Below are 16,748 nucleotides of genomic sequence, written 5' to 3' on the forward strand. Positions count from 1 at the left end.
CACAATCTGCAAAGGAACTATTTTAGAAAAATGTCACGAAAAAGCTCTTGACCTAAATTTTCAGGAAACTTCTTTAATGAGATTGTTGAAATTTCGCAAAATGTATTCATCATGAAAAGCTTTTTACTAGTTAGCTTGTTAATTTGAACAATTTTTTCGTCAACTAAGGGAAAATGTTTTATATTTTGCGGTAAAAAAAAGTTTTAAAAAATAACGATCAGATTGAATATACTAAGGAATAGCGGCAACAACAGATTTGCGATAATTTCGACTCATCGATTTATTAAGCGTATAAATTTCACTTAAATCTATAAAGTTTTCGGACGTTCTTTCCCAGTTTTACGGTATCTGGCATTAAATAGTTACTTTTATGGCACATTCCGTGACGGCTATAATACGCATATTGCTATTCACCGAGTCCTTTATGTCAGCCACTGGCTGTTCTCGGCCAAATTAAAGTCGCCACGCGAAGCCGAATAAAATGAAATATTTCACAAAATCGCCCCCGACTCGGGAGCACGCTCCACACTGTCCGGTAAAGTAAAATATATTACGTCACAATGTATCGAAGGTCTCCGATATCCCACCCCTGCACGCACGCGGCCCTCTCCAATATCAATTTTTATGTAGAATATGAAAAATACAATATTGAGCAAAACCGCGCTATAAAATATTTTTCTGGGGCCGTCAAGGATACAATCCTTATAAAATAAATATTTATAGGTGTCCCATCAAACGTTTCGTCCGGATTGATGGCTCGTGGGGCGGAATCAAGAAAACATTTCTTAATTTCACGCGTTTCAGCCCCGCCGGCCGCGCCGCCTCGCGCCGCCTCGCGCCGCGCGTTACCAATCCGAACGTGCTATTACAATATTCAAGCACAGGGTTCAATCTCTTAGGTAATCAGAATTCCACCTTTTTCCTACACACACATTCTCTTTTTATCCATTATTTATGCAATCAATGTGAACAGCCTTCTTGCTTTAGTAAATATTTAACGGAGTAAAATATTTAAAGTAAAATCGAACGAATGATCTTTATATATTTATTTTGAGAAATAGCGCGCTCCGTAATCAAATTAAATATAAGAAACCCACGTTTTAATAATATAATAAAATATAATACTAGACCTCTCCCCTTTGTATGTCGTGACGTGTGACAGGGCCGCAGCAGGTGGAGGATATTGTTTTAGTTATCACCCCGAACAATACGAGTATTTTATTCCCGCATTATTAACACGCCCGGGTGGTAAGAGTATCATCTCGTACCTTTATTATTGCGACAGATCGGACACACCGGTGTGCTCTGCCGAGTCCGCCTTCAGATGATCTCTTTACTGTTAATACTCCTGGACATTGTGCGGATTATTTGGAACTAAATCTTATTTTACGTACCAAGACAAAAATAATTATAAACTTTCACAACCTTTTCGGCTCTGGGTTTTAATCAATATAAAACGATTAACCCTTTCTGGTCCTTAATTTTTTTTAAATACTTCCACCAGGTCCACAATAGATTTATAGCATTACAGATAAAAACAATACTTTCAAGTTTTTTTTAAATAAAACTACACTCGTGTTTAAAAAAAATATATTTTGAATTTATACAATCTTGTCTCTTATTATTACATACACACTAAATACGAGTGAGAAAAAAATATGTTTGCTTGAATTTTCATACAAAACTGGAGAAAAAAAATGTCGAATGACATTCGACATAGGACTCACCGGAATAAAGTCGATGTCGAATGACATTCGACATAAGACCGGAATGGGTAATTCGTTTTACTTGTATGATATTGTCTGTATCTCATGATAACCATAAATCTGTTTTTAGTGTTATTTTTTTACTTCCGTCACAGGAAATATCTTCGAGGTAATTTTGGGTAAAACATTTTTTTAAGAGAACACCAAAAAAACATATAACTTGTGAGATTTTAACCTCAACAATCTAAATTTTATATAATATAAATTTTATTTAATTATTTCATTCGACAATATGATACAAAGAAACAAAAATAAGTTATGTTGGATTATTTATCAAAGATTTTTTAATAGACCACGAAGATCGATGAATCTTAGTTTACATTAAATAAAATCCATTCAGAATATAATAAAAAGTTGAATGGTTGATATAGAATGCAACTGCCTCAGGGCATTATGTCTGACAAAGAGAGGAGACGCCACGAGTTTCACTCAAACGTGCTCGAGAAGATATTCCACTGATAGAACTTTTAGCTGAGTTTTCTATTGCCAACATTCAATGTAATATTCTTAGCTTGTTACCGTTCGATCTAAAGAACCTATTTTAAACTTTCGTCATTTTATAAATTTTGTTCGAAATGTCAGCATTCTTACAGTTCCCCTAGTATTCCAAAAACTTTCTACGTTACGAACACATATTTCGTACTTATCACACACACGTATATATATATATATATATATATATATATATATATATATATATATATATATATATATATATATATATATATATATGTGTGTGTGTGTGTGTGTGTAAACAACAAAAAAAGTCTTCATTTGAATGTCATATATATTGTTTAATAATCATAAAATATTTTCGTCATATGCTTTATTGATATTTTTCTACTAGTTAATTTAATCGAAAGCATTTTTATTTATTTATAAATTGTTTCTTGTTTTCTTTTCAGGATTTGGCTTCGTCACATTTCAAAGCGAAGACATCGTAGATAAAGTCTGTGAAATTCATTTCCACGAAATAAACAATAAAATGGTAAGTCTTTCCACATTTTTCTATACTCTTTGTATTTACATTAAATTGCTCACACTTAAGGGAGTTACCGCTTAACCGAGCTCCCGGTGGGACATTTCTCAAAGAAATATACAGCATTTTTCCACAAAAATATTTTTTCCATCCTACTTACACAATATACATTCCGCGTATTTCGTAAGATACGAAACGTTTGATAAAATATACAGGAAGGATATATGAATACATCAACTTTTATTTTAATATCTTCAGGTCTCCGAGAATCTACCTCCTTAAAATCTTCTGTTTTTCTTTTATATGCATTTAAATATTTTTGTGCGTAAATTTTTTATTTAAACTTTTTTCAACAATTTTTTTTATCCTATTTACCTTCATAATGTATTTATTCTTTTATTTTAAATTTAAAACAAAAGACATTGTATTTTCGTTTATTCTTCTAAATTTTAACATAAATCTAACAGCTTTATTTTAATTTCCGAAAAATTATCAACTTCCATTAATAAATTCGATATGATATAAAATGTAAAAATCAAAATAACTTCATTAATTGACTAAGCAGTCATTTTGTGGTACAACCTATCCATTTTTACTTAAAATTTTACTTAGTAAATACCACTTTTAATATAGAAAATAATGATATTTACTTAGTAAAATTTTAATTAAAAACCAAAATCATGTTACAAAAAAAATGAATTTGTCTCATTTTATTCCAAAATTTCCCCTCGTCCATAGTTGCCACCATAAACCGGCAACCCTCCATTTTCACTGTTATATTGATATCTCTCTTCCCGGGTATCGACTTAACTCTTAACCGTAGTATAAAAATATTTTAAAGCAAGTTCACTCACTATGATGGCAAGACGAGAAAATTTCATGCCACTTAATGCAGAATAAAACATTTACTTGCTTAGTCTAGACTTTTTTGTGAACTGTGACGCTTTCTTGGCTCCTGGTTCTACTGTGTATCTACCCTAACGCCTCCATACCGAGACCACCCTCAGTTAATCGGTACATCCATCTACGTCACGTATCTCCTCATTTTTTAAGCTCGTCTTTCTTCCACATTTTCGTAATTTTTTCAACTCAATCTTTCTTAACTACATTTCTTCTAAATTCTCCCCTATATACGTGTGTGAAATGCTCCCCGTATTTTCGTCGCGTTTCTAAATTGCTTGTATTTTCCGGTATAAAACTTCCAACTCATTCATCGTCGGCACTAAATATTTGTGTACCCAATTTATATGTTAAAATGGGTTAAATAGTTCAAAAACTGTGATGAAAGGTGTTTTTCGCCGGTATTTTACCTACTAAATAAAATAAAACTCTTTTTCGAGTTTTCTAACATTTTCTCCGAAAAAATAATAACCTTGTTAGTTAAACGTTAATTTACCTGTGACAGGAAAACCCTAGTAATTTGAATGACGAACTCTTGTCATCACAAAGCCGAGCTAAACCGTATTAAATTACGCACAGCAGTAAAGAAATTTCCCCATCTCCGCTCAGGTCTGTCCGCAGAAACAAGGACACCGAGATTTAATATTTCTTAAACTTACCTCAATCGTGGCGTTAAAATAATTCTCTAATTCGAGACAACGGGATGACGGATATTAATATTTCCCCGTCGTAGAATTTTCTAGAATAGGGGAGTCCGTGACACGTCCCTTGTAATGGAAAGTGGGGTTGCCAACAAACAAATAAAACATCATTTTAAGCCTCCATTTTGGTTCTATTATAAAACCCCAAAAATTGTTTTAAATACAATTTGAATTATAATACACATCTTTATTTATATTTTATAAACTCAACATTCGGTGTGTTGTCATCATTTGAAACATATATAATGACTTTCATAGAAAGCTATTAATCTTTACGAACGCCAAATGCGTATTAGTAAGAAATACCATTTTACCCTAAATTGTTTTATACCTCCATACCTTCGCTACTATAGCGTTGAATCTTATTATATGTTTTGCATTGTATTAAGCTCCTTATGTTCAACCCACACTATGTCTCAACTTGATTCCTATTTAAGAAGCCGTATAGACTTACCGGAAATAGTATAGAAATAAATTATTTTTGTTCATTTACCATAACCCTCTGTATCATAGTGTTGCCTGTAGGCAACACACTGTTCGATCCCCTACCAAATTCATTAGATTAATTTCCTAACGAATTTACGCACTGTTTCCCGTTGTCTACACTCAGAAGTAACGAAATAGTACCAAATTATTTTGCTAGGTGACATTCCCTGTCACATATCGAAGTTTACTTGTAAACGGTCGGTGTTTTCAACGAGTGCCCGCAAGTTGCTGATTGAAAAAACTGTAAAATATTGTTCTGGGTGTTTTTAGTGTGTTTTCTTGAAAAACTGGAGAGGTAGGTATTTGAACTTTATTGTGTAACGTTATCTTTGATAAATTTTTACGTAATTTTGGTTTTTATTGCAAATTAGTGTTTGTTGCCTGTGGGCTACATTAGGCGAAAAGTGTAGTTATTTTGTTTGAAAGTGTATAGATCATTTATTTTATACATTATTGAAGGATATCTGATAAGCGCCGTCTTTGTGACGAGGACATTAATACAATGCTTCATGATGGTGTAAAAAATGAAGATGGCCTAGATTATGAAAACGACAGCCTCGCAGATCCTGATTTCATACATGAAATCGAGACATTTGAAAATGAGACCCTCAGATGTAGATATTGACGTGGATTCCCTAGTAGAAATCCTAGAGGAAAATCTAGAAGGCTCGTCTTCACGCATGGAAAATGTCTCGTCAAACCAAAGCTCTGCTCAACCTGCACCAACTCAAGGTTAACAATCAAAAACTGTTAATGAAAAGCCAACAAAACAATAGCCTGCTAAACTTAGTTCACGGTGGAAAAAAAAGAATCTTGATATAAATGAAGAGCAGCTCATGTTTACAGGAAATAGAACCCTGACTCCCAATATTTTAGAACTTGAAACCCCTATACAGTTCTTTTTTTACCTGTTTTCACAAGAACTAATCGAGAGAATTTCAGAAGAGACCAACCTGTATCAAGTCCAAAAAGATCCCAATATAGCTTTTCGGGTCACTAAAATGGATAAGGCAATTCATAGGCGAGTACAATCGTCATATGGGTGGTGTCGACCTCCTCGACAGAGTCATGGGTATCTACAAGATCCGGTTTCGAAGCAAACGATGGCATATGCGCTGATGCTAAGCGGCCTGAGTCAGACCGCTTAGCATCAGCAGATTTTCGTCTGGAGGTTGCTGTGACTCAAATTAGGTATAAAGCCTAATATGTTCGGTCAGCGGTCGTTGGAGAACAAGATTCAAGCCAAAAAGCACAAAGGACCTGCTCAGCATGTCCCTACAAAAGCAGCCGGATTGGGCACTGGCCGCAATGGTCTAAAAAAAAAATCCGGTGCAAATTTGCGAAATGCAAAGGTTTACCCACAATGTGTGTGAAAAATGCGGAGTAGCTTTATGCTACACGAAAGCTAAGAATTGCTTCAGAAACTTCCATCTCTCATATTAAAGGCTGCTAGCCTGTTGTTATCATTATTTTGATCTTTTTATTCAGTGTTGCCTCAAGGCAACACTCCCTATTTTTTAGTTTTGTTTCATAATTAATAAAAAAAAATGAAATTCCCGAAACACGTGTATTTTATTTTTGTCTTTACGTCTCAAATCCAAAAAATGAAAAACATACGAGTTCATGAGAATAGAGGGATAAAATATAAGAGATTTGATATATGGTATACATATAATGATTTAATACTACAATAAAAAATGTAAATATGTACTTTTATATATATAACAAACATTTAACCTTTAAGGGAAAATGAACAACTTTACAAGGAAAATATTTTAGTGCCTTTTTGTTACGAAATGAAAAACTGTGTATCTTTTCTCACGCAATTTTCGCAATAAGAAAAATCAAATTAACGCTTGATTTAAATTGCTCGAAGAAAACTTTTTTGTAAATCTCGGTACAAAAAAAATGTACAAAGTGAATGGAGTGGTCCTTAAGTCTGCCTACCTGAAAAAGAACTGTTTCCTTTTTTATTAAAATATCTGAAGTCTCGTATTACAGATAATTAAAATTAATGAAAACCCAGATTTTTTTTGGGAGCATTAAATTCCCATACTTTTTATTAATATTTATACTTTGTAATGCATATTGACTTTAGGTTTTCTTTATACATGTTTCTGTTGCACATAAAGTTGTCATCAATATTACACGATAAGTAGTTACGATTCAAATAAAGTTTTATCGTTGAATTTGTTTTTAAATAATTTTTTGAATTTTAAAAATAATATGAAAAAAATATTGTAAAAAGGAAACTAATGAATTTACCATAAAATATACATGAATATTTCCCGATTCAATTAAGTTATATGCGTTTTACAGACATTTTGGGAATTTTCAGAATTTGAACCCGATACAATATTAGATTTGCAAGCCATTTTAATCTGGGGTCACAGGAAGAGAATGTAACAAGCAGATTCGTTACTTTCCTGCATAAATAATAAATGTGTGATGCCTTACGTTGAATCTATAACAAGAGATCTTCTCGCTCGATTAGAACTGAATGCGGCAACGCTAACACTAGACTTGGTTCTCACCCATACTGAGAAATGGATGATCTCATCAGGAAGATAGACATCGACTTTAAGTAGGTACCCCGAACATAGATTTATACTCAAGGGCGGATAAAGAACACTAAACCAGCAAATCATTAGTCGGCGCCGCGCAACATTGCGTTCAAATTCAAAAGGCAAACTATTCGAAAGAAAATATTAATTAATTACGATTATTTTCTAGAGCTAAGCAGTAATTTTATCGGTAATGCTGTTATCAGACTTGCATTCTTTCCTTATTTCGCAATTCGAACATCTATCGTACATCTTTTTGCCGCACATTTACCTGAAAGATTTAACTTCAATGGTATTCATACTACTCTCATATTTCTTTTGCCAACTCTATGCATACCAATAAAATAAAATAATGTCCATCGCTTTAAAAACAAAATTCTGAGTACAAATTTCTGGAACTAACAATAATTATTTAAAACGTAATGTTGGTATCTTCTTTAACAACCTCTCGTCAGTTTTACTACCTAATAGTCCTAACGTTCTAGGTACAATATATGTGTATATGGATAAAAATTGGTATGTACACGTTGCGCCTTGGCAGCCTATGCATACGAATTTGCCCTTAGCGTTTTTTCTTTCGAACACGACCAAAAATATTCCCGTCTTGTATTGAAGCTCTACGGCAAAGCGCGAATGAGGTGAACAAGACATTACATATTTTCCCGCGTTATATTGAAATACTTTTCATATTTTACAAAATTTCACGTGGGAATAACACAGAGCCGTGAACGGATTTATGTTAAGCAACCAGTCAGCGGGGGCCGCCTCGACACACTACTGCGTAATACAAGTATTCTCTCACCTTCTTCAGTTCAATAACTTGATCGAAAAATTATCATACACGGATTTCATAAACGAAAAGAAGGTTGTAGTTTATTTATATTTAAATTATGGTCTTTCTACCAATCTAAGGTTTTATTTAAATTACGCGCCTATAAAAATAAAGAGCCCATTAAAACTTGATTCTATTCTTAAGGGTTTAAGGGGCTGTACGGCTCGAATTTGTTAACAAGCACGCCATACTTCTAGATACAAAGGAAAAACATTAGAGAAATTGAGAAAATTTAGGGTGTTCTCAAAGCATTCGAAAAGAAGCTGAATTTTTAAGCGCAGACAAGGACTCCGTTTAATGTATTTTTTGTTGAAAGTTTCCCGGCCCTCGCAGTTACACTCTCGCGCGGGAGGGATGGAGATAGTATTTACGTATCACTGCAGAAATTGTGCGCTCGTTTGTGCGGTGTTTTTGTATTCGCTTGGTACCCGAGGCAAGCTACGGTACGGTGTGAATTGAAAAGTGCCAGGAAAGCTTTCTTACGTAGTTGGTAGGACCGTTCTTTTATGAACTTAGGCGCTTAAAGCATTTCAATTTAGGCGCGGCACTGTTCGCGCGGCGCTTTCATTTGTTCGGCTTTTAACATAGGCATTGACAAATTGGAGGCGCTACACGCGCCTTCTCGCTTCAAGATTTGCTTTGATACACGGCTCCCTCATAGTTTTAACTCAAAGCTTCGGGCTCGTAGAAATGAATCCGTACTCCACCAGCGAGACACATCAAAGTACGCTCAACGCAAACTGAGGTAGTAGAGAGAAAAATAAAGGCCTACGCTATCATATCTCTTCGTCATTTTCCTATAGGAGCTGACACAATGGGGTTTTTTTTTTTTGTTTCTTATTTCTCTAAAACCCTTTGTCTTTTGCAAGGATGTACAAGCCAAGGGAACGTAAAGTTTTCGTACCACGTCATTTTAGAAACGAAGACTTTTTAAGGAAACATTTTTCCTACTTTTTAAAGAAACATTTATTCTGCGTTCTCGAAATTTTTATTTGCGAAAGTTTTATTTTAGTCAGAGAAAATAGCACAATAGTTAGTATAAGAGATTTTTCGACTAATACTCATACACTTCGTTGCGACGGGAAAATCCCGCAAATCTCACATCTCTCCGGGCCCCCACTGGAGTTGAGTCGCTGAGCCGCTGAGCCACTGAGCCAGCCTCCACTTGCGGTATTCAACTAATTTATCAATGTGTCTTACACTTAATGAAACGTGTAAATGATAAGAAACTAAAGCGTAACTCTAGTTCTCGTAATAATCCAACTACTCTCGAGGACTCGTTGCAAATGATTAAAATTTAGTGCGAGCAGTCACACATCTAGCCGTCGTAATTTATTTACTCACAGAAAAGTAGTCTGATACGCTGAACAATTTTTAACAAACTGAAAAAACACCTACAACATACATTTATAAATAATGATATATATCGGTTTATTCTTAATGATGTTCTAAAAAAACGTTTTGTTATCGACAGGACGACAAATTATGATCATGTAGGTAATTATTTTTTCGAAAAAATGTTTTGATTTATGTGTGGAATGTAAATATTACAGTAGGTAACTGTTTGAATTCTTTTATTGTAACAATAAACAGTCACTCGATTGCTGAATGTTTGAAATCCTAAAAGTGCGAATCCCCAAATAATACTCTTATCAATAACAAAAAATACTTTTTTAAATTTTTAAATACATTTAAACATTTTCATTTAATACTACCAAAGTAAATGCGAAAGCACTAATGCCGAGATTAAGTGCTGCCGAGATTTTACTATATGGGGTTTCAACATAGAATGAAATGAATTGTGTAATTCGAAAACATAACAATTTCACCATTGAAATATGAAATGAGAGATAAGTGTATCTCATGTTCATTTTGTGAGTATTTAGCTTTTTTTGTAAAATGGACTTGTAACGTTTTGGAATCGCCGAGTTTAATTCGAGGATATGAGTTGGTGTAATACACGTGTATGTCTCACTCGGTACGGTGTTGCAGGTGGAATGCAAGAAGGCGCAGCCCAAGGAGGTGATGCTGCCCGCCAACCTCGCCAAGACGAGAGCCGCCGGCCGCGGCGCTTACGGTGAGTCCCTCGCGGGTGCATCCCCGCGCTACGCGCCCTACCCCCCGCCCCCCGTGCTCGCCTACCGCCGCGCGCTGGCCGCGCTCGCCGCGCTGCGGCCGCGCGCGCCCGCGCCGCTCAGCCTGGCCGACCTGCTCGGCGCGCACGCCCTGGACGCGCACGCGCTCTACGCGCCGCTGCCCGCGCCGCTGGCCGCCCCGCTGCCCGCGCCGCTGCCCGCGCACCTCGCCGCGCACCTCCCCACCCACCTCCCCGCGCACTACGCTCCCCTGCTCTGACCCGCGCTGCTGCTGCCGACGCACCGCCACCACCTCTAACCTACCCCGAGACACACGACGCGCGCGCTCCCGACACCCGCTTCCGAATATTTCCCCTTTTATTATTTCACCTGAAAGGAGACGATTTTATATGTCATTTAACATTTACTAACCTTTGACGATTTCAGAACACTTTATATGCTATTTAACATTTACTAACATTTTCATGTGGATCTTTGTACTTATTTTCATTAAAATAGGTATATTTTCAGCCGGTACAAAGTGAAGAGTTTCGCTACATAATTTAAAATAATGTGAAAAGCCATTCGTATTTATATTCCATGATAACTGATAATATTATTATGAAGCAGCTACACGATTTCCTTGGAATCTCTTTATTTAGTTTAAGTTATGATACTGATTACGTTAACTATGTTAGACGCATATTTTACGATACAAATATCATGGTATGGCAAACATAAAAATATAATTATCTTTAATATTAAGAGAAAATACCCTTGTTTACTAATTCCCTTTAATTATGAAATTAGTTACAAGGACTCGTAAAATTTGGTACAATTTCATTCGAAACAAAGTTGGCGTTGTTTATTAATCGAATTTAAACTTTAGTCAGAGTAAAAATATTTGGAGTATGTTTGGTAAATTTGTCGTGACCATAAATACTCGTATTAAAATTGATCCAATATTACCGAGTTTCCCCGAGGACTTTATGTATTCTGCCAACTTTCCATTTACCGAACCTCACCTGCTTGAATGTCAGTTAGTAACAAATCTAAATATTATAAAAAAAGTTCGTGGATTATACGATTTCCGTTGGGAATATTGCAATGTTCTGATCATATTCGAGTAGAGAGATTTGTTTTCAGATAGAAACATTATTCCTTAGTTTAGTCAACTTTATGAACTACAGTGAGATAAATATGGTTTTTAGAGCAGTTGAGTTAAAGTTTTCTTATAATCACTAATAGCTACTGACCAATATATAATTTTCATGTTGAATATTTACTAAAATACTGCCTTATTTTTACTAGTACATCTAGTTTTAGGTGAACTACAACTTTTGGGTCATCGAAGGTATAGCGTTGTCAACTTTATTTAATCTCCTTCTATAGGTATTATTTCAAATTAATGTAACATAAATATATATTTAACTTAATGGGTGTTTTTGAAACTTAGAGGGACAAAAGTGTTCCTAAACTTTGAACATTCCGAGTTCGTCTTAGACGAACTCTAGTTTCTAGATAAGATTTATGAGAAAATAGCTTTTTACTCTTTGCCGTTCGAACATGAACAGGGTTAGTTGAACATTAAATATTTGACAATATTAAACTTCACATATCATAGAATGTTCAACTCTTCGTGTTCGTGTATCCTTCAATTATAACACTTTTTCTCTAGTCGTCTATATATTGTGTAAACTAAATATTACTATTCTGGCGTACCCTGACACCACTGGTAGAAAAATTAAAGTTTAGTATTTTAAAATATAACGGCAATGTCGTTTCCTCAACAGAAAAAAATACAATATGTATTTATTCTTACCTTTTTTATACTTCACAAATCCTTATGTAATTCCAACAAGCCGTTGACAACAGTAAGACGCGGGAGTTTACGGGATACGTTTTTACAAAAGCATTAAAATAATGGCACATAAATATGAGAAATATCCGCGGTCTACCTTGGTGATTTTACGGTACGCCAGTTACAATATAATGGTGCAGACAATTTCACAAAACATTATGAAGCTCGCGATCATTATTTCTATATTTCTTTAGCCGTAACAGACTGGAGCAGAAATGAGTTTCACTAAAATGTCTCCATTACCGTGTCGAGAAAGACGCTTCGCTGTTCTCTGAATATTCTAAGATGTTGCCTTATTATTTCGTACATACTTAAAAATATCGATCACAACTGGAGTGAATAACCAATTATTATCGAAAATATTGTACCTACATTTTGTTAACGTGGAATTGTCTGCATATTTTGTCAATATAGAAAATGTTTTACAATTTCATTGATCATTACTTAGACTAGACAAAATATGATTGTATTTCAATAAAATAAGTAAACGTGTTTACTATGCTTACAAAATTAAATAATAAATGTGTAAACGTATGGATCATAAATCTATGTGGTTTATTTATTGGTAGACATTAGACAAAGACGTTCTAGACTTTGTTCAATAAAATTAACATAGAATAGTCCTTGATTGGTGAAAAATAGTCTCAGACAGATAAAATACCACGTTTTTGTCCTTTTACCTCAACCCTTTCCAAAATACTTACTTCCTTTCATTTAATACAGAATATTCTTCGTGAGTGTGTCTATGTATGAAAGTGGTATCCGCGTAGTTACAACGTACATATTTGCTTTGGTTAGTTTTGAGAGTTTTAATTATTTTCTCACTGTAGTTTTCTTAGCATTTCCGCAAATAATATTCATTTTTTATTTAAATAAAATGTTTCGTAACAACTTTCACTAAAACCGGTTCGTGCAATAAATTAAAGCGTTTTTGTTTTGTATTTCTAGATTTCATGTGGTCATTGGGAGCACTTCCTGACGGTAAGCTTACCCTTTCATATTACTATTATGTTTACTATCACTTACTCTTTATAAAATTGTATTTATGTTCAAATTTTCCATTTACTCTAGCACTTCTTTAAAATACTTTTAATATGATTTTTTCAAAGAATGAAATATTGAAAAAAATTCAAATAAAAAAATCTTCCTTTTAAAAATAAGAATAAAATAATTGGCCCTACGAAACTTCTTATCCGCACCCAATAGTCCATAGGGTATTACATCGTATTGACACAGTGTTCTCTTAATTGCAACTTACATGAAGGCAAGGTGATCACTCCTGCGCTTCAGGGACCAGTCCAGGGTGATACTAAATAAATAAATATCAGAGTGTTGAATAGAACTAAAATTAGTTTTTCATATTATTTTTTGACATATCAACAAAGATGAAGAAGAATATGGAAATCTAAGCATTTACGGGGCTTACGTCATTCATCGGCTGGTTAAAGTTTAATAACTCCTGTAATTGGAGATAATCCAGATTTGTGAACAAGTATTTGGACACACTCAAAATGCTGTAATATTTGTTCCCCCCCCCCCCTCTGGGAATCAAACCCGGGACCTCCAGCCCGGTAACCAAATACTATAATGATAACAACACGGAGGTCCTACGAAATAGTGTGATAATAACAAGCGGGCAATATATTTCGTTTGTGGTATTTCCGACAAGTACGCGCATGAAAATGAATCCGTTTAGCCACACTAAATTTTGCGACCGCATCAACAAGTTGGTCAGCCTTCCTCCCTCCGGCGTGGACCTTTCGGGCAACTATCCGCGCTGTTTCATCTCCCGCGGCCGGTCGCACCTCACTCGCGAAATTCTCGCCCGCTCCGTGTAGCCCTAGTTAGCGCTTTAATTACACAAATACCTCGTCACCGTGCAAACTGATGGCGGCCGCGTTCGCTATTAACTCACCATAATCTTGCGCAGTAATAATGGGACCGAGATTACGCTCCGCCTGCAGCGTCGTGTTTATACTAAATCAGGCCAAGCAACACGTGAATCTTCCCTCGCATAATTATCCCCTAATGCTTCTCTAACTGAATCGTACGTGCTTATATCGTAGTCTTACAGGAGAAAGTGACCAAGTGCATTCGTTTACAAAAACGTGATGGTTGACTATTTGATATCTTACTAGCTTAATATTGCCCTGAAAAAATCCCAAAGCGATTTTAAACTTGATAGTACAATATATTGACTTGTTAAAAGTGACAAACTGCATTGATGTTTATTTTCTTGCCAAACAAAAGTGACTTAAATGGCCCTGCTGAACTTTTTTGTATTTTGTTAGTTGGTCACTTTCTCCTCTACGACTATGATATAAGGCATGCGGAATAAATAAACATACTATTTTTGAAGTGAAAAGCTTTATACAAAAATTGTAAACTTTAATTAATCCTGATTTCCATTCGAAAATGTGTCTATTTATTTTTTTAACTACCAATTTTTGCACACATTCAAATGTGGGGCTGATATTTTAATTATAAAAGGAAGATTTCATGGCAATATGACGAAATTCTTGTAAAAAAATTTGGTGTGTTTTTTCAATTAAAATACTGTAGCTAATAATCCAAACTCAACTCATACAATTTTTTGTGAAACAATACTAATATCAAAATACATATAAAAAAATATAAATACTTAAGCTTAAATCGATATTTTTTGTTGAAAAAATTTGAACTATGACAAAATATTTTCCATTTATCGGTGGGTGAACCAATACATCCTATAAACAATTGAATTCCATATGTGTATAATAATGTTGTTTAAATAAAGGAAAAGTAAACATTGTAAGTATGTATTTGTTTTAAATTGTTTCAAATTAAATTAGTTAACATGTATGACACGAGTTTCGATATAACCGGCCAAAACATCACTTCGGTCAAATAAATTTGATGCAAATAAAAATATTTTAATCTTACAATTAAATTCATTTTTAAATAAATTTATTTTGTTAAATATTAATTAAAAAACATTTTTTGATTTCTTAAATGTTTTTTTGCAAATACTTTGTGGCACATTTTATAAACTTTATAAAATAAAACAACTTTGTTTTTAACCACTTAATAATCAGTACATATTGAAAAAATGTACCAGTAAAAAGTGTTTGAAACATAGATATTTTATTTTATAAAATTTATTATTTTTTTTTAAATTCATTAATTAATGGATTTATTAATAATATCTCAATGTAATACAAATACTAAAAATGATTTTTAACTGTGTTGTTTTAGTTGTTTGATTTCAGGATGGTCGGATTTGATCTATAGAGTGGCACCCCCCTAACGCGTGCACTTGGTTTCAGGTTTCCCAGCGGCCGCATACGCCGCGTACGCCGCCGGCCGGGGCTATTCGGGCTACCCCAGTTTCGGCCTGCCCTACCCAACAGGTAACAGTCTGGCCAGCCTCCACCACCACCCGTTGACCACACTGCTGCCCTACCACCCCCTAGACCACCTGACGGGTGTGTACGCGGCAGCGGCCAACATGCATGCCATGCACCTGTGAACACCCGCGTCCCCGTACCACGAATCTCGCTTTAGTTTGCCACTCTCTCGTCTGTCCTCCGTCGCTCGAGGCCCGTCACTGCGCGCGCTCGGAGACCTTCTGCAAAGTACCGTCATAGGCAATGCTTTCATAATTTCACTGATTCAATCGGCAGTCATTTTGTGGTCAAATCTATCCATTTTTAATTTTGGTTTTACCCCATGTTTAGTTTAATCCCACGTCCCAAAATGAGAAATGGAAATTACTCATCGAGAATATTATATACATATATGACTTATGTATGTAATATGTTTTAAAATTATTTAAAAAAAAATAAAAATAAATCTTAAAATCTATTGTGATATGTATTTCGATGCATTCCGTGTCATTTTCAAACACCATATTTGAAATAATGCCAAGTACCAAGTAAAATTGAAATTAAAAATGAATACTTTCATAACCTGGCCATCATACATACTATCTTTCTTGGAATCGCACAATCATATTACCACCTCATCTCTGACAAAATTGATCAATCAAATTGGTTAGATAATACAAATACCGATTTTTGCTTTCATATCGCCAATAATGCTATGATACTCATATTCAAGATGCGATTAATTAATACAATTAATTTCACGATAAACGTATTTTAAAAGTTGAGAACGCCACACAGATCTGTTGGCTCGTGGTAAAGCCACACTTTTCTGTTAGTTTAAAATGTAATGTAAGAACTGTGATGTAATACATTCGTCTTTGGTATTCTAAAGTCATTCCTTATGGTACTGTACTTTGATTTCCGCCGAATTATTCATACCCTTATCACGTTCCGGTACACGGTAGGATCATTAAACGCTTCAATATTTTTTCCATTAATCCGAGAACCTTCAATTCTATCAATTTATTTTGTTCACTCGATATTTGAGACATTCATACAGATTTAATGTGGAGAATCTTTATTGATATGGTTAAATAATCCCATGAACATTTATCGTTGAAAAATCGTTTTATTTTTAAATATCGATAAACCCAAAAGTTTTAATTGTTTATCATACGAGTTCAAAATAAAATCAAATGACCTCGGTTTTGAATTTATA

At 34.6% G+C, this 16,748-nt stretch overlaps 1 protein-coding gene across 24 annotated transcripts in view; it reads left to right on the forward strand.

Moving 5' to 3' along the window:
* Positions 1-16,748, forward strand: part of Rbp6 (RNA-binding protein 6) — a 464,382-nt gene that overhangs the window by 428,721 nt on the left and 18,913 nt on the right. For all 24 annotated transcript variants that reach the window (XM_088264853.1, XM_088264854.1, XM_088264855.1 and 21 more), the window contains 4 exons: positions 2,672-2,754; positions 10,221-10,305; positions 13,113-13,145; positions 15,470-15,553. In XM_088264853.1, coding sequence (XP_088120979.1) covers positions 2,672-2,754; positions 10,221-10,305; positions 13,113-13,145; positions 15,470-15,553 — 285 coding nt within the window. The remainder of the gene's footprint in view (positions 1-2,671; positions 2,755-10,220; positions 10,306-13,112; positions 13,146-15,469; positions 15,554-16,748) is intronic.

Source organism: Brachycentrus maculatus, unplaced genomic scaffold (assembly GCF_059751285.1).
Source record: "Brachycentrus maculatus isolate JH-2025_06_01 unplaced genomic scaffold, ASM5975128v1 h1tg000238l, whole genome shotgun sequence".
NCBI classification, from domain to species: domain Eukaryota; kingdom Metazoa; phylum Arthropoda; class Insecta; order Trichoptera; family Brachycentridae; genus Brachycentrus; species Brachycentrus maculatus.